The 25,945-nt window shown below is 44.8% G+C and overlaps 1 protein-coding gene across 1 annotated transcript in view; it reads left to right on the top strand.

The window, feature by feature from the left end:
- Positions 1-5,765: 5,765 nt before the first annotated feature.
- Positions 5,766-25,945, top strand: part of EXPH5 (exophilin 5) — a 55,423-nt gene continuing 35,243 nt past the window's right edge. Inside the window, exon 1 of the mRNA XM_050937987.1 lies at positions 5,766-5,884. Coding sequence (XP_050793944.1) covers positions 5,766-5,884 — 119 coding nt within the window. The remainder of the gene's footprint in view (positions 5,885-25,945) is intronic.

The following is a 25,945-nucleotide window of genomic DNA, read 5'->3' on the forward strand; positions in this document are numbered from 1 at the left end:
CATAGATAAGTTTGTGATAAGAACCAGCAGATTACAAAAAAGAGGTAATTGATGAAAACATTTTCCAGTTTGTTTATGCAGTAAACTCTCCTATCCGTATGATTGAGAACTCACACTTCATTAATATGGTTCAGTCATTAAGACCAGGATACAGTCCACCCAACAGAACAGATGTTGCAGGCAAATTGCTGGATAAAGTGTATAAAAGAGAAATTGAGCAGTGTGCAAAAGGTCTAGAGGGTAAAATTATTAACCTGAGTCTTGACGGGTGTAGCAATGTCCACAATGATACTGTTGTATGCGCTTGTGTGACAACAGAAGAAGGGAGTGTCTTCCTTACAGAAACAATCGATATATCAGGAAATGCACACAGAGCAGAATACTTACAAGCAGCAGCAATAAAAGCTATAACAAACTGTGAAAAAAAATTCAAATGTCTAGTGCGCACAGACAATGCTGCAAATGTATCCAAGATGAGAAGAAATGTAGAAGAGAGTTCCAAGCAAATAACATACGGTTGCAGTGCTCATTTGATGCATCTCCTAGCCAAAGACTTCTGTGTTCCAGAAATAAAAGCTAATGTTGTTGAAATTGCAAAATACTTCCGTAACAACCACTTTGCAGCAGCTGCTGTGAAAAAAGTGGGAGGAACCAAGCTAACTCTCCCACAAGACGTGCAGAGGAACTCAGTAGTGGACTGTTTTGAGCACTCTATCAATAACTGGCCTAATCTCATGACAGTTTGTGGACAAAATCATGAAAAAATAGATGGCACTATCACAGCCAAAGTTCTCAACATTGGGCTTAAGAGAAATGTTGAACACGTGCTGAGTACCCTGAAGCCTATTTCTGTAGCCTCAAACAAAATGCAGGGAAATAGCTGTTTTATTGCTGATGCTGTTGAAATTTGGAAGGAACTGAGTGAGATCTTAAAAAGAGAAATATGCAATGACAGATATAATTACAAGAATAAAAAAAAAAACTGAATGGGACAAGCACTATCTCCAGCTCATTTTCTTGCAAATATCCTCAGTACTTGGTATCAGAGCTTACACCTAGGCAAGACAAAGAAAGGGTGGGAGGGGAAACCATTGAAGTGACTTGCCCTAGGTAAGATAGTAGGTCAGTGGCAGATTCAGAAACCCAGCTCTCCTGATGCCCAATCCAGTGCCCTATCCTCTGGACCACACTGCCCTTTTCAGTGTATTCTATATCTTATTAGTGTTGTCTTGCTTATCTAGATTGCAGGTTTCTCACAATAGGGCTTCTTCTTTGTGCATCTTATACAGTTTTGAGTACAGTACTCCTGGGAAAAATTCTGCATCACTGCATGAACAGAATTCATGTCTCCTGCAGATTTTTGTTTTCCTGCAGAAAAATGACTTTTGACAGGGAAGCTGCAAGAGCAGTCACATGCCCCTCCCCAGCAGCGGAGGCAGGTTGGTTCGGGCAGCCAGAGCAGCCGGTAGAGACATAAATCACTGCTGGCAGTGGAGAGGGGTTGGGCAGTTTTACATGTGAGAGAGAGAGAGAGAAACACTCTGTCCTTCCCGCTCACTGTTGCGACACTTAGTGTAGATGGTTCTGTCCCCTCAGGCAGAGCAGAATGTAGCAGACTGTCAGCTTAGCAAATTGTTCCCATTGTTTTTGTGAACTCCCCCAAGAATATAAAACAGGTTTAAAAGTTTTAAGGCTTCTTTACATTGCCAGAGTGGTATAAAGCTGTAAAGCAATGGTCTTAAGTTGCAGTGGGGGAGGTCTAGGTTGGATATTAGGAAACACTATTTCAGTAGGAGGGTGGTGAAACACTGGAATGGTTACCTCGGGAGGTGCTGGAATCTCCAGCCTCAGAGGTTTTTAAGGCCTTGACAAAGCCTTGGGTGGGATGATTTAGTTGGTGTTGGTCCCGCACAGGGGATTGGGCTAGATGACCTCAGGAGGTCTCTTCCAACCCTAATATTCTGTGAAAGGAAAGTAAGGCCTTACAAATGCTTATGGTCGTACTTTAGGGATTAGAATTAGTCTAAATGTTTGGACTGAAGTAAGTGCTCCGTAAACTGTTTGCAACTCATCTTTCTGGTGATAGTCAATAGTCACTATAAATTGTGAGTTTGATTTCCCAGCTGTCACTTGCTCTTCAGTTGCCTATCGTGCAACACTGAGCGTATGGCTGCATATATTTGTTGACTAATAACTAGAAATAAAGGGTCAAACCTAGCTACATTAATATTAGGCAAGGGGGGTTGGGAATTTCCTCCAGTGCTCCTCATGCCTATTCTCCATCTGTTGTATTGTAGTTCAAATAAATTACCTAAATAAATGAAAGCAGCAGGGTGAATGTGATTTAAATCATAAGTTAGGAAGACTCAATCATGGATTTCTACATAAAAGTGCATTCCTGTTGGTTGTTATAACCTTAATACATATGCTTCACAACTCCGAGATAGATTTAGGTTTCATTTTTTAAGAAGGTACACACTATACATTTTTACATGATTTATTTTGAAAAATTTTCAGATTAGTTTTACAGCTATATCAGAAAATGAATGAATAGTTGGTTGGTTATTTCATTTACCAAAGGCAATTGAAGCAGATCTTTATGAAGTCATTGGGAGGTAAACTATCTCCAATGCAACAGGTCAATCAATATTTGGAGGATTTTCTTGCTATATTATATTAGGAGAAGACCACCACCAGACAGACATTAAAATTATTGTAAACTAAAACAACATTATGTATTCTGGATTTTTTTCTTCAACAGCAAATGGACAAATTGGAGAAATGGTCTGAGGTAAACCGGATGAAGTTCAATAAAGATAAATGCAAAGTGCTCCACTTAGGAAGGAACAATCAGTTTCACACATACAGAATGGGAAGAGACTGTCTAGGAAGGAGTATGGCAGAAAGAGATCTAGGGGTCATAGTAGACCACAAGCTTAATATGAGTCAACAGTGTGATACTGTTGCAAAAAAAGCAAACGTGATTCTGGGATGCATTAACAGGTTTGTTGTAAACAAGACACGAGAAGTCATTCTTCCGCTTTACTCTGCACTGGTTAGGCCTCAGCTGGAGTATTGTGTCCAGTTCTGGGCACCGCATTTCAAGAAAGATGTGGAGAAATTGGAGAGGGTCCAGAGAAGACCAACAAGAATGACTAAAGGTCTTGAGAACATGACCTATGAAGGAAGGCTGACGGAATTGGGTTTGTTTAGTTTGGAAAAGAGAAGACTGAGAGGGGACATGATAGCAATTTTCAGGTATCTAATAGGGTGTCATCAGGAGGAGGGAGAAAACTTGTTCACCTTAGCCTCCAATGATAGAACAAGAAGCAATGGGCTTAACTGCAGCAAGGGAGATTTAGGTTGGACATTAGGAAAAAGTTCCTAACTGTCAGGGTAGTTAAACACTGGAATAGATTGCCTAGGGAAGTTGTGGAATCTCCATCTCTGGAGATATTTAAGAGTAGGTTAGATAAATGTCTATTAGGGATGGTGTAGACAGTATTTGGTCCTGCCATGAGGGCAGGGGACTGGACTCGATGACCTCTCAAGATCCCTTCCAGTCCTAGAGTCTATGAGTATGAGCAAACATGATATTTTAACAAAACAAGCATATGAATTTTTGAATTTAGTTAAATAACAAAAAGAAACCTGATTTTACAAACACTGCTGTGCTGTGGGAGGGGTTAGCCTTGCTCATCCTCAAGGATGACTGAATTAATGAAATATTCTCAAGAAAGGATTTCAAGTGGTAGCAATGCAAAAAGCCCAAGGGGCTGTTTACAGATGCGGAAATATTGGTAGAGAATATAGGGAAATGTGCAGCAGTTGATTCTTGCAGCGACTGGCCCTGAGTTTTTGAACTGTAGAATCTTGTCTGTTCCTGCTGAACTAATTATGGTGTGAATTATCATGCAGATTAAGTGCAGGCAAGTTTAATTAATTCCATGCAATAAATCATAGTGAAAAGGGTCACAAAGTAAAGTATAAATATGATGCATCTTTCAATCTACACTGAATTTTTTTAAAACGTCTTTTGTTTGAAATAAATCCATCCAGTGCTGACCCAGGTCAATAACAATTTGATCATCTTACCCATTAAATGACAAATTAATCACACTCACCCCTACACTTTAAGATAGGCCCATCATTTGAGTCTCACTTTATTACTATTATTTCAATGCATGCATTTTTCCTTTTGAAAACTGGTGAGTGGAAACTGCATCCACACTCCTGCCTATGGCTACTGTGACTGTGCTGCAATTTAGCCCCAATTAAAAACCTTGATTTTTTTTATCCTTTGGTTGAAATATTAAGGGTAATATATTCTGACCTTGATACATACAATGCTGGAGCATCAAAATAGTTTAACATTTGCTTCACAGTAAGAGCCATTAGAAGTTAGACCAGGACAAACGTTATTTCTGTGTTATAATAATACTTAGCAATTAAGAAGCCTGATTCTCCACTGCTTTACAGCCTGTGAAATCACTCACACCTGTGCTGTCAAATGCTCCTGCCTACTTCCCCTGTAAATGGAAAATTCAGATTTAGTAGCATTTTACCTCCTCTTTATGCAGGTGTCAATATTATTAGTGTTATTGTAGCAGGTAGAACTCTCCCACCAAGATGGGGGTCTGCTTTGCACCAGGCACTGTACAGTCAGTCATTCAGGTAGTGCCAGTGCTTAATTTGTAATGAAAAAGGTGCTGGGACTCCATTTTTTTTTGAACTTCCATAACTGACACAAGCTCAGAAGTGCCAGGGTCAGCCCTGGCACAAATTAAGCTTTGGTCACTGCCCCAATGAGTTTTCACTTTAAACAGAGCAGCAGGGGAAACAGAGGCCCCATGGTCACACAGCAGCTTAGATACAGAGCCAGGAATTAGAAGCAAGGCCTCCTGACTCCCCTTCCTACATTGGACCCCACTTGTCTCCCCCTGTAAGTGATTACACGAAGCCCACATCTTCCCACTCCCTTACAGACATTAATTAAAAAACCTCACAACACCACTGCGAGTCAGGGCTGAAGAAGTGGGTTTTTTACCCATGAAAGCTTATGCTCAGATAAATCTGTTAGTCTTTAAGATGCCACCGGACTCCTTGTTTTTGTGGATACTGACTAACAGGGCTACTCCCTGATACTTGAGGGCTGATTTCTCATCCCCATTTTACAGGTAGGGTCACACACTCAAACCGGCAGACTGCTGGTCAGGCAGGGATTTTAAACGAGCTGACCAGAGTGTGTGTCTCCGCAGCCCAGGGCTCCTCACTGCAGTGCTGGTCTCTCTCTCTCTCTCTCTCCAACAGGGTGTTTCCTGCAGCCCCAGGGCCACCTGTTTCCAGCGCTGGCTCCCTCCCCTGGGATCTCTACCTGTGTCAAAAGGTCAAACTTCCCCGGGTCAGACCCTTCGCCCAAATCTTGACAAAGCCCCTCCAGCCAGGCGGCTCCTTCACTGCCAAAGCCCGGACGCGTGTCAATAGCCAACGGCTCAGAGTAAGTATTTGCCTTGCTCCCGGGAGACCTACTGGACTCCGCCGCCTTGGGATAGGGCCCGCCCCTGCGCACACGCGACTGGTCCCGGCGCCCCGTTCGTCCTGTGGCGCCCCGCCAGGGTTAGCTCCGCGGGCTGTCACTCACGCAGGTGTTGGCCAGGGCCAGGCCCCCAGGTGCGGGCGGTGCCCATTCTCGTGGGACTTGGCGCTTCCCGCAAGCTGGGCCCGGCTGCTGGGCGGGGCAGGAGCTGAGGGGCCCGTGCGCGGCGATGGCTGGAGCCCCGCGCGGGCTCGATCTCACCTTCCTCAGCGAGCAGGAAGCCCGGCAGATTTTCCAGGTGCTGGAGCGGGACGCGGAGCTGAAAAGGGCCGAGAAGGACCGGATCAGGTGGGAGGCGTCGATCCTGATCCGGGTGGGCTCCTGCCTCGCTGGGACGGGCAGAGGCAGCGCACCCGAGCCCCCCTCACTCCGTCCTGCCTCCCCGCGGCTGCTGCTGCCCCGCCGCGCTGGCGAGCCAGGCTGGGCTGTTCTGAGCGTGTCAGACCTGCGAACAGCGGCCCTGGCTCCCCCAGCCTGGGGGCACGGCGGCGGGTGTGTGCGTGGGTGGCGCCCGTGGGCTGGGTGGGCGCAGGGCAGGTTGTTAGGCCGTATTTGTGTGTGTGTGTGTGTGTGTGTCGGCTGGGGGGGGGGGGCAGCTCTCCAGCCCAGCTAGTGGCCCCCCAAAGCGGCACGTTACCGGGAGCCAGGTGCTCCTGCCCCATGCGGGAGGATTTGGGAGCAGCCCTAGAGACACAGCTACGGGCTGGGTAAGAAGCGTGTGTGTCTGTGGCGAGTGGGGCACTGAGGGCTCTGCCGGGTCTCTCCCCCACCCCCCTGGGCACGGGAGGCTGTTCTGTCACCTCACCTCAGTGACAGAGGGTGTTGGCTGAAGGCTGATTCCTGCCGGAGCGAGGACGGCATGAATACTTGATAAGGTCTGTAAGGAAATGATCCATTTCCCTGTGACAGCTGTCACAGTTTCAGTCACATACCACATTGACTCTTGGCACCTCTCCAAAACCAAAGTAGAGGCTTCCACTGATCGAAACAGGTAATAAGGCGATTTGCCACTAGGTCACCTGTTTGATTTCACCCCAGGTCAGTGATGACCATGAGTGATTTAGTGAGCGAGGTGAAATAACTGGGTGGCCTTAGTCCAGTTCCTAATGGACAGGTGTATACATCCCATAACCACCAACACTGGTTATTTGTTGCCAGTGAAAGCAGTGATGAAGCACTGAACAGAAATAGCTGGTGATCCTTAGAGGTAAGGTGCCTCCTGGTCAGATTTGAGGTGCTGGTGAGATAGAGTTGGGAAGGCTGCCCTGAGTGCTGCACCTCTTCTCCAGGGTTCCCCTTCTGGCATCTTTCATGAGGGTGACATTCACTTAAACTTTAAAAGGAAGGCAAAAGTCATCTGAAATGAAGCACCTCCGCAGACTGGACTTGCCTGACATATTACAGGGGGCTTGGTTAAACACATGGGGGTAAATTCGGGACTGACTTATACATCGTGTAACCCCAGTGAAATCCAAGGCTTTCCTCTGAATGGGAGCTCCTACTGAATCCATTGTTTCTAGTTGGTGTTTGCCTTCCTTCAGTCACTAGCTAGTTTCTGTGTGATTTGCTCTGTTATGATAAGATAGGGAGGGGAAGATTGGCCAGGCATGACTGTTTGCAAGGCTGGAAACATTGTGAGGGAGAAATGTGGACCATGATTTTTGAAAATGGGCAACTAAATTGAGGCTTCTAAGTCCACAATTAGGCATATAAATAAGCTTTTCAAAAGAGCAGAGTACGCCATTTGAATTCAGTAGACTTACACCTACTACCAAGTCTGAATTTGGTCCTACATTTCTATATTTATGGTTCTATTTTTCTCTTTATGCAAAGGCTATCCAAGTAAGCTTAACACGTAATGGGGTATTTCTACTGATAGATTGTTGAGCTGGAGGTCTACTTTTAAATTTCAGTTAAGTTAGCCTTAGAATGTAAGCTGAGCAGAAGAGCGGAAATAGCCTCTTGTGGTTAAGGCACTGGATTGGGATCTGGGTTAAGTTCCTGGCTCAGCCAGAGTCTTCCTGTGTGACCTTGGGTAAGTCACTTAATCTGTCTGTGCCTCAGTTTCCTGTCTGAAAAATAATTATTCTTTCTAACACCATTTGTTTGTTTTACCTATTTAGATTGTAAGTGCTTCAGATAACAGTACAGGGGGCTATGATAAGGCTGCGTGTCTGTCATGGAAGTCATGGATTCCGTGACTTTCTGTGACTTCTACAGTGGCTGGTGTAGTTTTCTCCAGGGCTACTTGGGCAGCCTCTGGGCCAGCAGCAGCAGCAGTTTGGGTGTGGGAGGGGGCTCAGGGCTGGGATAGGGGCTTGGGGTGCGGAGGGACACTTACCCCGGAAGTGGCCAGCATGTCCCTGCTGCTCCTAGGCGGAGGGGCCGGGGGCTCTGCATACTGCGGTTCCTGACCATGGGAGCTGCGGAGCCAGTGCCTGGCCTTCCCTCCCTCTAGTAGCTGCAGGGACATGGTGACCGCTTCCGAGGAGCTGGGTAGGGAGCCTGCTAGCCCCACCAAGCCTCCTGCCCTCCTCCCCACCCAGCAGCAGCCGGGGTCCTGGGCCACACGCTGCTGCATGCTTCCTCCCCAGCACCTGCAGCGCACCCAGACTGCCCCCTCTCCCGAGCACCCGCAGCCACCCGGCTAAGTTTTTGTTAGAGGTATATAGAACAAGTCATGGAAAGGTCATGAGCGGTGAGTTTTTGTTTAGTGCCCATGACCTGTCCATGACTTTTATTAAAAATACCCATGCAGGGGGCCATGGAGTCCATCCGGATTGTTTCCTTGTAGTGAGGTTTGTGAGGTAGAACCGTGCAGGCCTGAGGTACCCACCCAACTAAATAGATCCACGGACCCTTTCGTAGGAGTGTGTTGAATGCAAGCTTCTCAAGGCAGGGAGCTGTTTGTGATACCCTTCATGTGATTATACAGTGCCACACGCACTGAAAGTGCTATAGAAATAGTAAATTATAAAAAAAAGTTTAATTATGTCCGTTTCTAACATGTTTGTGCCTGTGAAAAGACTGTCTTCATTGATATAAAAATGTCATATCCTTTTTCAACTCCAGATTAATTCATAAAGGCCCAAGGATTGTCTAGAAAGGTAGAGAGTTAGTGCACAGAAAACGGGGATGTAAATCTATAGTGCACTAACTGGCCATGTGGATTCTGCTACCATACACTAAGAGTTCCCTAGTACGGTTTGACATACTCCTGAATGGGATCAGATTCTAGCCCCTTTGGGGCCGCACCCTAGAGTGCAGTCAGGTAAGGGATGGCATTATCTGGTAGCAGCAGCACCAAGGAGTGGAGCTAGGGGAAGGAGAGGTGGGGCTGTTGCCTTCTCTATTGAATGGCTAGAGCAAGTCTGAGGTCAGGCCAGGCATACTCACAGGCTGCCTTTCCAGTCATCTCTGGAGCTAAAGAAGATTTTCTTCAAATTGTCTGAGCACAGCTCAGCTTCAATACAGACGACAACCTCCACCAGTGGATTGGCACCAGGGGCCTAAGTGGAGAAAGCTAAGGCAGAAGGGAGTGAGGAGATGGCTGGTGAGCCCTTTAAAAGAAGCAGGGCTGTAACCTGGCAAGGTGGGAGCAGGCTCCCTGTTCATTTCCACAAGGACCAGAAAAGAAAAGCTTGGAGGAACAGCAGAGGACCCATGATGGGCAGGTATTGAATTTATTTAATAGGAAGAGCCCCAAATTGTTTAGGTAGTTTATTTTATTTGGGAACTTCTATAGACCCAGTTACCACAGTATCTGAGCACCTCACAGCCTTTAAGGTTTTTAATCACCACAACATCCAAGTGAGGTAGGGAAGTACTATTCCCATTTTACGGATGGGGAACTGAGGCACAGAGATAATAAGGCTCAGATCAACAGAGGTACTTATGTTTATGTCTGGGGCTTAAGTACCTAAGTCCCAGCTTTGGCTCCACTGTGATCCACAAAACTTCAGCCAAACCTGTCAGCTCCTAATCTCACTCGGAACCTACGTTTTCAGGGTAAAAGTTCCCTAGCTTCCCCCTTCTGAGCACGTGTGTAACCCACATACCTTCTGGTTGTGGTGTTATGTCCCATCTAGTGGCACCGAGACCACTTAGAGAGAGAGATTTAATGAGTCTGCTCTACAGCCTTAGCTAACAGTCAGTTGGCCTTTAGCTCACACACTAAGCTCCAGAGGTCCTCAGTTCAGTCCTGCCCGCAGATGACCGGGGTCTGTCAGCATTACACATGCAGTACTGCCTCCCTCCTGCCTAAGCTGCAGAGCAGTCCATGAGCTGGGGAGGCCAGTCATTTGGCTGCCTAAGATGCATACAGGCCCAATCCAGTAGATGTGCTCAGAGGCCACCTACCAGATCGGGTCCCATTCAAAATCATCATTGTGGTAGTGCCGCCAGTGACCTTGTTGCAGGCACAGAGGGTGCCCGAGGCAAGCAACAGTGGTTCATGCCTGGAGTTCTTAGCACCAATGAACACACACCAGGGTGGAGAAGCAAGCAAAGTTTATTTGAGATCTCAAAGCAGTGCTGGGAGACTTGACATGCCTCAGATCCAGCACCCCTACACAAGCAGCTTCCTCCTTTTATATCCCAGTTGCTTTCTGAGAACTATTTCTTGCTGACTAGTTGATCTCTCACTCCCGCATCCTGTCCCATCCAGCTGCAGTATCTTTTCTCACTCAACCTTTTGTCTTCCCCCTTCCTCCCCCGTCTCCGCTGCTGAGACATGTATACTGTATCTAAAAGCGACCTTGAAACTTGCTTCAATTTAGCTCCAGTGTGTAACAGCAGGGAACTGGCTGTTACAATCAGAAAACTAACTGCTGACATTACATTTTACAGCTCTTAACATATTAGGTTACACTAGGTTACACAAAGTGTTTAACATGGAGGAACATTGGTTCACTGAGGCCTACAACAGGAGGGCTTCATTGACACTTGTGGTCTACCACCCTCCCGAGTTACCTAGGGTTATGCCTAGTGACACCAACAACCTTATAACTAGGCTTTGCAGAATTCAGAGTTTTTAAAATAATTTTGTTGGATAATAATGTTTTATTTTTAAAGATGATTGTTTTAAATTTTCACAGTTGTGGGAAATTACGGGGGAGTCAGACAATTATTTAATGACAGATGTTGAGATTCAATAAGTTAGTTTTATAACTGCTAAAACACAAATTGTAAATATCACATGTCAAAATATCTTTAAATCAATGTAAATATCTTTAAATAAACAAATTGTTTCTACTATTCAGTTACTAGTCCATTTGTAACAAGCCTAATTCAAAAATCTTAATCACTATTTTTACTCTAATAAATTGTCAGATTGGCATAGACCCTGGGTTTGGTTTGGTTTTTTTGTCTTCCTCTGCAGCATGGGTCACTTGCAGGTTTAAACTAGCGTAAATGGTGGATTCCCTGTAACCTGAAGTTTTAAATCATGATTTGAGGACTTCAGTAACTCAGCCAGAGGTTAGGGGTCTATTATAGGAGTGAGTGGGTGAGGTTCTGTGGCCTGCAATGTGCAGGAGGTCAGACTTGGTGATCATGATCGTCCCTCCTGGCCTTTGTCTGAGAGTCTAACTGCTCAGGCAGCATTTTTCTTACTTCTCCTAGCTGTACATTTTGATTTATTATTGATGGAAATATTTTTTGTTGGCTTGTGTGTGTATGATGAAATTGACATCATTGTTTATCAAATAAAAGATTAATCCATCCAAGCCTACTTATCAGTTTTAGCCCTGTCATTAGATCACTTACCTGGGATATGGGAGACCCTGGTTTAATTCCTCCCTCTCTGTCGAGTGGGAGAAAGGGTCTTCCACCTTTCAGGAGGTGCTTTAACCACTAGGGTACTAGCTATTCTGATGAGGGATTCCTTTAATCTCGCCTGCTGAAATTGTTCCACTGTGAATACATAATGAAAGAATCTTTGGAGTAGGGAAACTAGACCTGGGGTCCACTGCCTTCCAGGTGGATGCCTTAACCTCTGGGCTACAGAGTCATTCCTGCTTTTTTTCTTGCGCGCTCTCTCTGTGGCCTAAGTGACTGTTCCACAGTGGGTCAATACTTAAATCAGGGGTTGGCAACCTCTGGCACGCGGCTCGGCAGGGTAAGCACCCTGGTGGGCCGGGCCAGTTTGTTTACCTGCTGCATCGGCAGGTTTGATGGACCGCGGCTCCTGCTGGCCGCGGTTTGCTGTCCCAGGCCAGTGGGGGTGGCGGGAAGCGCCGCGGGCTGAGGGATGTGCTGGCCGTGGCTTCCCGCCTCCCGTACTGGCCTGGGATGGCGAACCGCAGCCAGTGGGAGCTGTGGTCCGCCAAACCTGCCGATGCAGCAGGTAAACAAACTGGCCCAGCCCACCCGGGTGCTTACCCAGGTGAGCTGCGTGCCAGAGGTTGCTGACCCTTGACTTAAATAATCATTGGGCCAGAGAGAGCAGGAGAAGAAGCAAGAATGACTCTGTGGTTTGGGAATTCAGCTGGGAGACCCCAGGTCCAGTCCCCCTTCTCCTACCACTCTTCCATTATTTAGCTATGGTCAAACAGCTTCAGCTGGAGAGACTGAGAAAGCCTCACATTAAAATATTCCATAACTGAGAGATGGGAATTGAACATGTCTCTCTAACTGCTGGGCTGAAAGTTATACAGTAGGTACCACCATCACCACTTCCTCTGACCATGTGTGGTGCAAGGCAAGCACCTAACTCATTCCCACAAGAAAATCCCCCTGTGCCTAAGCTGCCTGACTCTCTGCAGCAGGTGCATGTTTGTGAATTGCTGTGCAGAGCTAGGCTTCCCCCTAGGCCCCTATCTCCCAGAGGGGGGTGGAGCTTAGCACAAAGCAATCTGGGCAGCATCTCCCTTTGGCTAGTTTAGGTGGCTCCCCACTGGCATGCTGGCTTTTGTGGATCACATTCTTAGGTGCCTTTTCTCATTGGGAGGTGTGTGTGTGGGGGGGGAGTGGTGAGGTTGTAATTGCCAGCCCCAGCACTTATGGTCACCAGCTTCAGCTGGTGGGAGAGAATCAGAGGGGGATAATAGAAGAGGAAGGGAACAATGAATCTGTCACTCTTGTTTCTCAGTCGTCTTGCTTGATTGCTTGTCCAGGCCTGGAAATCAGAGCAGCTGGTACCAGAGCAGATTGTGATTACATTTGAGATGAAGAGCCAAACCAAAGTAATGAATTCTTAGGAGTTTTCAGCGCCTCTGCTCATTTGCAGTAAATGCCCCCTTGGATTATGAATGCAGAAAGCATGCAAGAAAGATGAATCCTCTTCACATTGTTTTGTAAACACTTGCTGTAGTTGGACTCTTGGGAGCAATTATTTATTAAGGAACACAACTGAACTTACTCCTTATGTTTGGCAGGCCATTCACTGAGCCCCCCTGCTTGGTGCTGTTGGAGTTTGTTTGAGTTGTGCTTCTTTGAGGTGCTTAATCGCAAGGGTTTTGCTGTAGCAGCCAGATATAAAGTGGTGCAGAGGGAATGCACCTTTTTCATATGCATTCTGCACTCGTAGCAGATTATGCTGCTTTGTGTTATGGAGCAGACTTGGTGCATCTCAGGATTTAATTTGTTCTGACTTGTTTATATTTTTAAGGGCCTGATCTTCCAGCCTTTACTCATAGATGTGATTCTGACTCATTTACACAGAATGCCTCATTGAGAAGCATGAGACCACTTGCATGAGTGAAGATGACCCATGGGAGTTAGGAGTAACGGGACAGAATCCTCTAACCCTTTATCATTAAGGAAGGTTTCTAACATCCAGCCTTATGCCTCAACTTCTGAGGCTTAGAGAGGGAAATACAAGGGCAACCAACCATGGTAATTATCCTTATTTCACTGGTGCTCCCTCCTGCTGCTCACACGGCCACAGCTGTACTTTTATTTTTAGCACACTAGCTTGATCTAAATCTAATTGGATTTTATTACTAATAATTATGTACATTTTAATTTGCAGTGACTGTAACTAAGAAACCATGATGCCTTTGTGTTCTGTGTGTTGCACCTTTACACGTCGAAGTATACTGGCCTGAGTGCAGAGACAGTAGCCATAGGAGGAAGGTGGTGTATTGTTAAGGGTGCAAGCCTGTGATTTGGGAGACCTGTATTCAGTTCTCTGCCACACCATTGACTTGCATGACTTTGGACAGATTACTTAGTTTCTGTGCCTCAGTTTCCCACAGCTGTAAAGTAGGCATAGCAGTATTTCCCTAACTCATAGGGATGTTAAGAGAATAAATATGGGAAGGAGGTGTGAGCTCCTCAGATAGTATAGTAATAGGGACCATATAAGTAAGAATGGTAAATTTTGTTTTCAGAGTAACTGCCTGTTATAGAGGAGGCACTGATGCACTGTGCTCCCTCCTGGAGACTTGACTTTTGTACTTATAACTGCTTAGAAGTATTTTACACTGAAAGTATATGATGTCTCTTTATGAGAAAAAACAACAAGAGTAATTGGATTATATAAGCTAAGAATGACGTCACAGCGTTATAGCTACATATAAACTGTCGTGTGTGTGTGTGTGTGTCTCTCTCACTCACACACACTGTAAGCAATGCCGTGGGCCAAATTCTAGCTCCAAATTTGTGTGCACAACTCTGTTCGATCACCTAGGAATGTAAGTGCATAATTTGAGAGAAGAATCTGGCCCTTAAACCCTACTCCTTCAATGAGAACTCTGCCAACAGACCTCTGATCCTATGTAGATTCCCCAAACTTTGGAGCTCTGCATGTGTCCAGAACTCCTTCCACACAGTTTTTTTTTTGCAAGACTGGCATCTTAGTTTTTAATTGGAGCTCATTTCCAAATTCATGTAACTTCAGAATTCATACATACTCTGCTACTCTTTCCTTATTTTTCCCTTTTATTTTTCAATGTGACATCTTTGTACAAAAAAAGCAATAAGGCTACATGAGAAATAACTGTGTCTTGCACCTTCATAGAATAGTTCATGATAACATTCATGGCTGCACTGTAAGTTCATAGATTCCTAGGCCAGATGGGAATAAATGTGATCTAGTCTTCATCCTGTTTAATACAGGCCATAGAACTTCCCCAAAATAATTCCTAGAGCAAATCATTTTGAAAATAATACAATCTTGATTTTAAAAATTGCCAGTGGTTGAGAATCCACCACTACCCTGGGCAAGCTCTTTCAATAGTTAATTATGCTTACTGTTACAATTTCACTTCTTATTTCCAGTCTGAATTTGTCTAGCATCAATTTCCAGCCATTGGCTTGGGTCATGCCTTTCTCTGCTTAGTCTGCTAGATTAAAGAACCCTTGTTATCAAATATTTGTTCCCCATGTAGATACTTACTGAAGGGAAAAAAAAAACAGACACCATGTAAAATCAAGCAGGTGGGTTTATTACACACAGCGCTGGTGCAGTGTCACCTTGCTTATTACGCTCAGAGGCACTGTCAGTCAATTGATACTGTAGATTATATGGATTTTCCATGCGTGGAGAAAAGTGACCGGGTAGGTGGTCCCAAACCCCTGGATAGGTCTAGCAGCAAGACAAGATAAGCACAGTAGCCAATGGTCAAAGATTATATAATGTCTCCGCCCATGGTTTTAGGTTAACAAATAACAAACAATTAGTACTTCAAACAATGTATAAATGTATATTAGTTTAAAATATATATGTTGAATTCTGATGTGAGGTCCATAGGAATGAAGTAGCCCTTCTGATTGCCCAACAGATACAGACCTAGCGGTTAAAACAAAAAGTCAAATGAAAACTACATGGCAATAAAGATTGTCTTTCAGCTGCTCATTTGTGTTTCTAAGGCAGGTATTGGTAACTGTGGGAAGCAGCAGGGAGGTTATCATGTCTCATACTGAGATGCTTGAACCTTTTCCATAAACTCAAGGTTGATGCGTGGGGAGAACATCTTCTACCAAAAGAACGGACCCAGGCTCAATAGGCCTGTCATAAACAAATAGTTAAGGGTTAATGTCTCTTTTACCTGTAAAAGGTTAACAAGCTCAGTGAACCTGGCTGACACCTGACCAAAGGACCAATCGAGGGACAAGGTATTTTCAAATCTTGGTGGAGGGAAGTCTTTGTTTGTGCTGTTTGTTTTGTTCGTTGCTCTCTCTTGGACCTAAGAGGGACCAGACGTGCAACCAAATCTGTCTCCATTCTTTCTAACAGTCTCTCATGTTCAGAATAGTAAGTACTGGCTAGAAAAGGTGAATTAGGTTTATGTTTGTTTTCTTAATTTGCAAATGTGTATTTTGCTGGAAGGGTATTTTACCGCTGTTTGCTCTAACTTGTATGTTAGGCTAGGGGGGAGGGAGTTCCTCTAGTTTATGTATAAGCTTAGACCCTGTAAACATTTTCCATCCTGGTTTTACAGAGATAAAGAAAGAAAAAATAAAAATTAATTAAAAGCTTTTCTTTTTAAGAATCTGATTGATTTTTTTTTCTTGTGTAAGACCCAAGGAGGTTGGGTCTGAACTCACCAGGGAGTGGTGGAGGGAAAGAAGGGAGGGGAAAGGTTAATTCCTCTCTGTTCTAAGATTCAAGGAGTTTGGATCACAGTGATCTCTCAGGGAAAGTCTGGGAGGGGGAAAGGAGGAGGAATGGTTTATTTTCCCTTGTTTCAAGATCCAAGGGGTTTAGGTCTTGGGTCCCCCAGGGAAGGTTTTGGGGGACAGGAAGTGTACCAAAACACTATATTTTTGGTTGGTGGCAGCGTTATCAGATCTAAGCTAGAAATTAAGCTTAGAAGGGTACATGCAGGTCCCCACTTTCTGGATGCTAAAGTTCAAACTGGGAATAATACCTTGACAAGGCTCCTTTCATTCCTTTGGCCTGTTTGCAAATTCAGATAAAAGTTCCAATTATTGCTCCCTATCTGTCATTTTGCTGACTAAGCTTATTTTAGTAAAAAGCTGTTATCTTTTATTTGTTCTGCTTCTCTTGGCTAATATTGTTCGCTGTTTACTAGGCCTCTGACGTCTTGACCAAACTCTGGACTTTGGGCCTGTAAAAAGAGCTGACATAGTCTATATTAGGTTGTTACATAAACAGCACATGGATTCTGTCCCTTCACTTACAGACTGTAATCAAGTCACCCCTTAACTTTCTTTTTATTTAGCTTAACAGACACAAGGAGTGCAATCATTTTTTCTAATCCTTTAGTAAGGCACTGTGTCAAATCCTTAAGGCATTCTCCTGGCTCTCCTAAACCCTCTCCAAGTTAGCAGCATCCTTCTTGAATTGTGGGCACCAGAACTGGACACCATAGTCCAGCAGCCATTGTACCAGTGCCAGATACAGAGAGGGGAAAAAAACCTTTGTACTCCTGCTCAAGATACCCCTGTTTATGCATCCACGGATAGGATTAACCTTTTTGACCACCGTGTCACACTGGATTTCCACTCCATACGGCTAAATGCAGTGCCTTGCATGGTGTCAAGTATCAGAGGGGTAGCCGTGTTAGTCTGGATCTGTAAAAGCAGCAAAGAATCCTGTGGCACCTTATAGACTAACAGACGTTTTGGAGCATGAGCTTTCGTGGGTGAATACCCGCTTCGTCAGATGTGCATCTGGTGTCACACTGGTAGCTCCTATTCAGCACATTAGCCACTATGACCCCCAAATCTTTTTCAGTTACTGCTTCCCACGATAGAGTCCCCCATCCTGTAAATTAGTCTATATTTTTGTTCCTAGATGTATACATTTAGCATATTAAAACAGATATTGTTTGCTTTCACCCATTTTATCAAACAATCTCAATTGCTCTGTATCAGTGACCTGTCCTCTTTTTTTATTTACTATTCCCCCAATTTTTGTATCATTTGCAAATGTTATCAGTAATGTTTCTGTTTTCTTCCATTTCTAATATTGATAAAAATGTTAAATAGCATAGGGCCAAAAACTAATGCCTGCAGGACCCCACTGGAAACACACCTGCTTGAGGATGATTCCCAGTTTACAGTTACATTTTGAGATCTATCAGTTAGCCAGTTTTTATCCATTTAATGTGTGCCATGTCGATTTTACATTGTTCTAGTTTATTAATCAAAATGTTGTGCAGTACAAACGCCTTAGAGAAGCTCAAGTATATTACATCAATATTATTACTTTTATCAACCAAACTTGTAACTTCATCAAAAAAATCAAGTAAGTTTGACAGGATCTATTTTCCATAAACCGCATGTTGATTTGCATTAATTATATCACCTTCCTTTAATTCTTGAGTCCTGTATCGGTGCTCCCTTTTCTTGCCCAGGATCGATATTAGAATAACAGACCTATAATTACCAATTTATCCTTTCTAAATATTGGCACAACATTAGCTTTTTTTCCAGTCTTCTCGAATTTCCCCAGTGTTGCAAGATGTATTAAATATCAACATAAACAGTCCAGTGAGTTCCCCAGGCAGCTCTTTTAAAACTCTGGCATGCAAGTTATCTGGAGCTGCTGACTTTAAAATATCTGACTTTGGTAGCTGCTGTTTGACATCTTCCTGAGATAATAGAGGAAAGGAAAGAGTGTTGTATAATGAGACTTTATCTATTTCCCCAAATACATACCAGAAATATTTATTAACACTTCTATATTTTCTCCATTATTATTGATGATTCTACCATTTCCCGTATGATTTGGATTCTTTTTGTTCCTAATATACTTATATTCTGTATTGTCCTTAACTCTGCTGGCTAAAGCTTTCTCCTTGTGTCCTTTTGCTTCCCTAAGAAATTTTCTGCAATTCCTAGCTTCTGATTTATATTCATCACTGTCAACTTCCCCTTTCTTCCATTTGTTTTTTTTATATATATTATAGCTGCCTTCGCTGACCCTCTAAACCAGGTTGGTTTTTTTAACCAGTATGGCCTTTTTCCTTGATTGTGGCTTTTTGGAGATCTCGTAGAGCAGTGGCTTTCAAACTTTTTTTCTGAGGGCCCAGTTGAAGAAAATTGTTGATGTCTGTGACCCAGTAGAGCTGGGGATGAGGGGTTTGAGGTGTGGGAGGAGCTCAGGACTGGGGCAGAGGGTTGGGGTATGGGGGTGAGGGCTGCAGGGTGGGGCTAGGAATGAGGGGGTCAGGGTGTGGGAGGGGGTCAGGGCTCTGGGCTAGGGTGCAGATTCTGGGGTGGGGCCGGTGATGAGGGGTTTGGGGTGCAGGAAGGAGTTCCAGGTTTGGGGAGTTTCAGAGCTGGGGCAGGAGATTGGGGTGTGGGGTTTGTTTGCAGACTTACCTCTGGAAGCTCCCGGTCAGTAGCACAGCTGGGGTGCAGAGGTAGACTTCCCACCTGTCCTGGCACCATGGACTGTGCTGCACCCTGGAAGCAGCCAGCAGCATGTCTGGCTCCTAGGTGGAGGTGCACAAGCGGCTTTGCGCAACTCTTGCTTGCAGGCCAATGGGAGTGTGGAGCCGGTGCTCAGGGCAGGGGCAGCACGCGGAGCCCCATGACCCTCCTGCCTAGAAGCCGAACCCACTGCTGGCTGCTTCCGGTGTGCAGCGCGGTGTCTGAACAGGTAGGCGCTAGCCTGCCTTAGCTGGGCAGCACCGCCGACAGTACTTCTAATGTCCTAGTCGGTGGTGCTGATCAGTGTGACCCAGTGCCTGACATGCCGCGACCCAGTACTCTATTGCGACCCAGACTTTGAAAAACGGTGTAGTAGAGTGTTCTTAAACCGTTGTCATTTAGATTTTTCTGATTACTTTTTTTTTTCTCCCAGATTTGGCTTATAATTGTTTTCAGCTGTATGACATTTAAAGCACCAAGTGTATATATTACTGCATACACCAAGTGTTATATAAGTGACCTACATGGAAGAGCAGGGACTTGCTATGATTTCCCTAAGCGTGTCATCATTATCTACTGAGATGATATTTGTTTATGAAAAGTCTTTTCTCATGATCCACTAAAACTCATTAGACTGGAAGAAGAGACATGTCTTGGTTACATACAAATCAAAACCACTACAAGGGACATTATTTAAGAGAATCACTTCTAATCAGTCAGGTTATGTCAGTAACTACATTCCCTTACATACCATTTGGAATTTACACACCCATACAGCATACTTTAAAAGATTATAAACATTCTTCCTCTCAATTGCATCATGAACCCGTAGTTGTTTTATTACTATATTGCTAGGTAGCTTGTGAACATCTTGGTCATAGGCAGTGTGTTAACAAGTGCAGTACATCAGCTATTCTGCACAGGCTGATTTTTTTTTCCCCTGTCCTGCAGCTCCTACAGTAATTTATACCTGTGCACAAACAGCACAAATTGGTTCTGAAACATTACCAAATCACAATAGTAGCGTTGTACACCCATAATGCACTCTGCATAAAGGTAAATGACTGAACCAAGTTCAGGACAATTGAGAATCAGGCCCACTTTCTAGAGAGCAGCGGACAGCTGTGGCATTATAATGCCCTTAATGACCTGTCACTCAAGAACTTACATTTTCTAACCTATTCATAGATCCAGTAAAAAGATACTCCAATTTCTGCCTTGTCTACTTGTTCCCTGATATCAACATGGCACAAAATAACATCTTCACAATAAGCTATCACTGACCACACAAGATAAAACCTGAAGAGCTCTGTGTGGCTTAAAAGCTTCTCTCTTGCCAACAAGTTGGTCCAATGAAAGAGATTACCTCACCCACCTTGTCTCGTACAAGGTAATAGTGAGATTCAGATGTCAAGATTCAGTGACACAAAGTTCCTCTCTGACTGTTCTCTCAGCTTCTGGTAATGAAGTGGTTTAATGTGCTGGAGGGGTTGTGAAAGATCACTATAGCTTGAGCTGGATCATGAATACATTTAGCTATCATTGTCTCAGTCTGTAGTGTTCTGTGCTTTAAGGACTTGCATTATTTGACTTAAAGACAATCTGAACTCTTGATTTCTTAGCTTCCTCTGAACTCCTGCTTCCGGAGCTGTCATACAGAGGTAATTTGTGTACTCTCCATGGGGATGAATCTTCTTGCTCCTGTAGCTGCCCACTGGCAGCTTGTTATGAAGTTCCAGTGGTTTCCACTTCAAAGCAGTCTGTCTGCCTGTGCTCCTGCCCAGGAGAACAGACATCAGTTAATGGAGATGGAGTTTTGGGCTTAAATAAAGGCAAAATAATATCTAGAATAAAATTCCTGCAGTAAGGAAACTCATGGATATAGTTTAATATGCTAAGCTGCTGCTTTGGAGTGGGTGGGGGGAAATGCAGGTAGCCTATTGACGGTGACTAGAGGGGGCTCATTTTAAGATTACAGCACCAAAGACAACTATAAAGTATAAGGTGCAAGGATGCTCCTGTGGTTAAAACCCAGGGAGTCCAGTGGTAATATTTAATTTACATCAGTGATATGATAGCTTCATTTTCTGGAATCTGTTCCTTTTGTGGGCTGATTAAAATTTAACCTCTACATTCGTACTGGGTTAGGCTTTACCAGAATACAGTCAGTGTTGAATTAAATGTATAAACTTGTGATTAGAGCTAGCATACACATTGTTCTGTCTCCCAGATGTTCTGGCATCTGTCTGGCATGTGGTACATCTGATTATTCCTTTGCTCTAAGGGCTTTGAAGCTGTGTGATGTACAGTAGCAGTTTTTATTGTCATAGCTCATTAAGGAAAATATATTGGACAGATTTTGTGGCTTTTTTTTACAAGAGGGCTGAGCGCGGGGCGGAGAGAGGACTTAGAGGCGGTGGAACTCCTTGAAGGGGCAGAGAAGATAAAGGAGTGCTGCTTCCACTAAAATATTCCCCAACCCATCCATAAGACTTTCTGCAGATGCTTAATGTGAACAGGGCTCTTGCAGTTTCAGTGCTAGGATGGGGGTGGGGTGGGAGGGGAACCCCTTATTTGTGGCATTCTCTCTCCTAGAGGCAGCAATCAAATAGCCACAGCCAAGCCCTGGGTCTACGCTACAGAGTTAGGTCGAGTTAAGGCAGCTTACGTCAACCTAACTCTAAGCATCTACACTAAAATTTAGCTCCCACTGATGTACCATGCCTACTCACCAATTTAATAACTTCACCTCCGCAAGAGATGTAGCACTTAGGTTGACATACTTAGGTTGGCACAGTATAAGTATAGACCAGGGGTGGGCAAACTTTTTGGCCCAAGGGCCACATTGGGGTGCGAAACTGTATGGAGGGCTGGGTAGGGAAGGCTGTGCCTCCCAAACTGCCTGGCCCCCATCCCCTATCTGCCCCTCCCACTTCCTGCCCTCAGAACCCCCCCACCCATCCACACACACCCCACTCCTTGTCCCCTGAACACCCCCTCCTGGGACTCCTGCCCCTAACAGCCCCCCATGGACCCCATCTCCTATCCAACCCCCCTTGCTCCCTGTCCCGACTGCCCCGACCCCTATCCAATCCCCACTGTTCCCCATCCCCTGTCCCCCGAACCTCTGCCCCATCCAACTGCTCCCTGTGCCCTGACTGCCCCCCAGGACCTCCTGCCCCATAGTCAACCCCCTTACCATGCCACTCAGAGCAGCATATCTGGAACTGCTCCTCCCGGTCGGAGCCAAACACACTGCCATGCTGCCCTGCATGAGTGCACAGCCCCCCCTCCCAGAGCGCTGCTCATGTGGCTGTGTAGCTGCAGGGGAGGGGGAAGCAGGGGAGGGACTGGGGGCTAGCTGCCCAGCCAGGAGCTCAGGGGCCGTGCAGGACGGTCCCACGGGCCAGATGTGGCCCGCGGGCCATAGTTTGCCCGCCTCTGGCATAGACACTGCGTTGCTTAAATTACCTGTTGCTGCCTTTCAGAAGCTGTCCCGCAATGCCCTGCCGTGACAGTTAAATCAGTGCACGCGCTCCTTGTGAAGATGCACACCATTGACACAAGGCGCATAGTGTGGACACGCAGAAGCGATGTAATTACTGCAATGGCTGTATGTCAACATAACTTAGCTCAACTTAATTTTGTAATGTAGACTTGCCTTAAGATGTTCCCACTTCAAATAGCAGTAACTGCATTCCAGAGTGCATGTGGGTGTTATGTGCAAGAGTGGGTCTCTGCCCTTTGACAGTCCAGCTCCTTAAAGTGTTATGCAGCCTGAGAGAGGAGGGCCAGAGGACTAGAGTTGAGAGGCTGATCCACGGAGTCAGGGGTTTCACTCCCAAAAATCCTTTGTACCTTTACTTTTCAGGAGTTTCCTTGCATCAGTGGGAATAGTCTTTCCATTTACTTCTGTGGGCTTTGGATCCGGCCCTCAGAGGGCAAAAGATTGAATGAATATACACCTCTACCCTGATATAACGTGACCCAGTATAACATGAATTCGGATATAACGGGGTAAAGCAGCGCTCTGGGGAGGCGGGGCTGCACACTCTGGTGGATCAAATCAAGTTCGATATAATGTGGTTTCACCTATAACGCAGTAAGATTTTTTTGCTCTTCAGGACAGCGTTATATCGAGGTAGAGGTGTATTGTGCAATCTTCTTGTTGTGACCTTTATCCCTTACACCCTTTACTGTTCGTTTGATTGAGTGCTGTAAAAGCAGTAAATAATAGCGCCACCAGGTGAAGAAATTCCGAGAAGAAAAACAAAGAAATATTGAGAGAAAATGAAAGGTGACAGGTTAAAAGGAAACTTTCTACTAGTCTGCACCCAACCCTTGTATTGTTTTGCCAATCCACTATTGACAAAAACTATTTTGTTCTTCTAAAAAAAGTTCAGTATGAACATTTTTCAGATTTAGACGCTAATTTTGCAGAGACATAATATGCACATTTTAATTTGACAGACCTGAAGATGTTAGATAAATAAACCTTTGCAGAGATTACAGCCTTTTACAGAAATCCCCATAGTGTGTGCATCCCAGATGTACTCAGTTTCATTTCTGGCTCTTAATACTCCTGCAGTGTACCTCCAACAGAAAAGTGAAATTTTCATTATCTAAGGGGAAAGAAGTACAAGAAGAAAACAAGAGGATAAATAGTACATAAGTAAGATCTTAAATTCTCTCAGCTGTAATAATATAAGCTATTGTTAATAACACATAGAGGAATTTTTTTTTAAAAGATGACAACTTGCCCATGTACCTTTTTAAATATCTTTTGTATCGTTACAATATACATAGATAAATAAATTAGTGGAACCGCTGGCTTATGCATTCTGAGGGATGTGTGATTGCAGTAACTGAGCCACAATTAACTAGATACATAAGCCAAGGATAGAGAGTTCACCAAAGGAGCATACAGAATAAAGCAGGAGAAAGGTAGTATGTTGAAATTACAAAGAAAAGCATCTTTCCCTGGTAAGAGAAATCTTGGGTCCCAATTAAGACAAAAAAATGGTTTTCTAGTGCTGTTTTTCCAATGTGTTTGTATATCCCTCACTGACGAAACAACCCACTTCAAGTATCAGCAGAATAAAGCAATAAATTCCTTGAATGACTGCTGCAAATTATTTGCACTGCAGTAGTTGGTATCTAATGCTGTGGGCACAGTTTTGTTTTCTTTTTTATGTAGCCACTTCAGCTTTGCCTTCTCAGCCACTGGTTACCTTGAACTAATCAGTTCTTTCTGGTCTGCCCCTCCTTCCCCCATGAAGTTTTCCTCTTTCTCTGGATACTGCAAGATGTATAGTTTGCCATCTTGTATTCAAGGATCATTTAGGGCCTGATCTTGCTCCTACTGAAATCAATGGGAGTTTTACATTTGACTTAAGTAGAAGCAGAATTGGGTCCTCATTCACAAGTAAACAGGTTGTTATAGGGCATTTTTCAGAGGCTCTAGCTCAGCAACCCAGTCTCTGCTACCTTACTAGTTCCTTCCCTCCCCCTTCTACAGTATGAGGATGGTAGAAATGATATTTTTCCTCTTTCTCTAGCAGTAGAAGCTCCCAGGTGTCACAACAGGAAGTGCCATGTTGAGACTGTTGCTTTCTCTGCAATTATGTTAATGATAGTAGGCTCCATATCAAAGCACAAACAAAAACACTCAGGTAAGTTCCTCCCCATCTCCAGGCCTACATAAGAAGAATTAGGATATGTTTGTGCAAATATGGAAGAGGTGTGTATTAAAAAAAAAAAGTGATGAAATTGTTCATGGATTGAGCAATATATAGTTGATATTGTTTGAGATAAAGATGGGAAAAAGTTAGAAAAGAGGGGTCATTCAGGATTGTATCTGCTGTAGTTTGTTGAACAGCCAACACAGTCAGCCTTCTGGGTGAAGTCCTTGGAAATAATTAGGGTCCTACCAAATTCACGGCCATGAAAAACGCATCACAGACCATGAAATCTGGTCTTCTGCGTACTTCACCCTGTACTATATGGATTTCACAGGGGAGACCAGTGTTATTCAAACTGGGGGTCCTGACCCAAAAAGAGGTCACGGGGGGGGAAAGGGGCTGCAAGGTTACTGTGGGGATGGGTGTTGTAATATTGCCGCCCTTATTTCTGCGCTGCCTTCAGAGCTGTGTGGCTGGACAGTGGCAGCTGCTGGCCAGATGCCCAGCTCTGAAGGCAGCACCGCCAGCAGCAGCGCAGAAGTAAGAGTGGCAGTGGGTGTTGTATAGTTGGCTGGAGAGTGGCGACTGCTGGCCAAGGGCCCAGCTCTGAGGGCAGCAGCACAGAAGAAAGGGTAGAAATACCATACCATGCCATCCTTACTTCTGCGCTGCTGCTGCTGGTGGCGCTGCCTTCAGACCTGGGCTCCTGGCCAGCAGCTGCTGCTCTTCGGCCACCCAGCTCTGAAGGCAGCACTGTCAGCAGTAGCACAGAAGTAAGGATGGTAATACTATGACCCCTCTACAATAACCTTGCGACCCACCCCGTTACCATCCAAAACAAATACCAGTAAAAACTTTACACTGCTTTAGTGTTAATGGTACAGTGCATTAATTTAAAAAAAATATTTGCAGTGTTGTATAGTGGCTGGAGAGTGGCGACTGCTGGCCAAGGACTCAGCTCTGAGGGCAGCAGCACAGAAGAAAGGGTAGAAATACCATACCACGCCATCCTTAGTTCTGCGCTGCTGCTGCTGGTGGCGCTGCCTTCAGACCTGGGCTCCTGGCTCCCGGCCAGCAGCTGCTGCTCTTGGGCCACTCAGCTCTGAAGGCAGCACTGTCAGCAGCAGCACAGAAGTAAGGATGGCAATATTATGGCCCCTCTACAATAACCTTGCTACCCCCCCCCCCACTACCTTTTGGGTCAGGACTCTTACAGTTACAACATCGTGAAATTTCAGATTTAAATATCTGCAATCATGAAATTTATTATTTTTAAAATCTTATGACTGTGAAATTAAGCAAAATGGACCGTGAATTTGGTAGGGCCCTAGAAATAATCTTTTATCCTCCAGGTTTTTGGAGGTAGTTCTGCCAGTCACAC

The sequence above is a fragment of the Gopherus flavomarginatus genome, chromosome 1 (assembly GCF_025201925.1).
Source record: "Gopherus flavomarginatus isolate rGopFla2 chromosome 1, rGopFla2.mat.asm, whole genome shotgun sequence".
NCBI lineage: Eukaryota > Metazoa > Chordata > Testudines > Testudinidae > Gopherus > Gopherus flavomarginatus.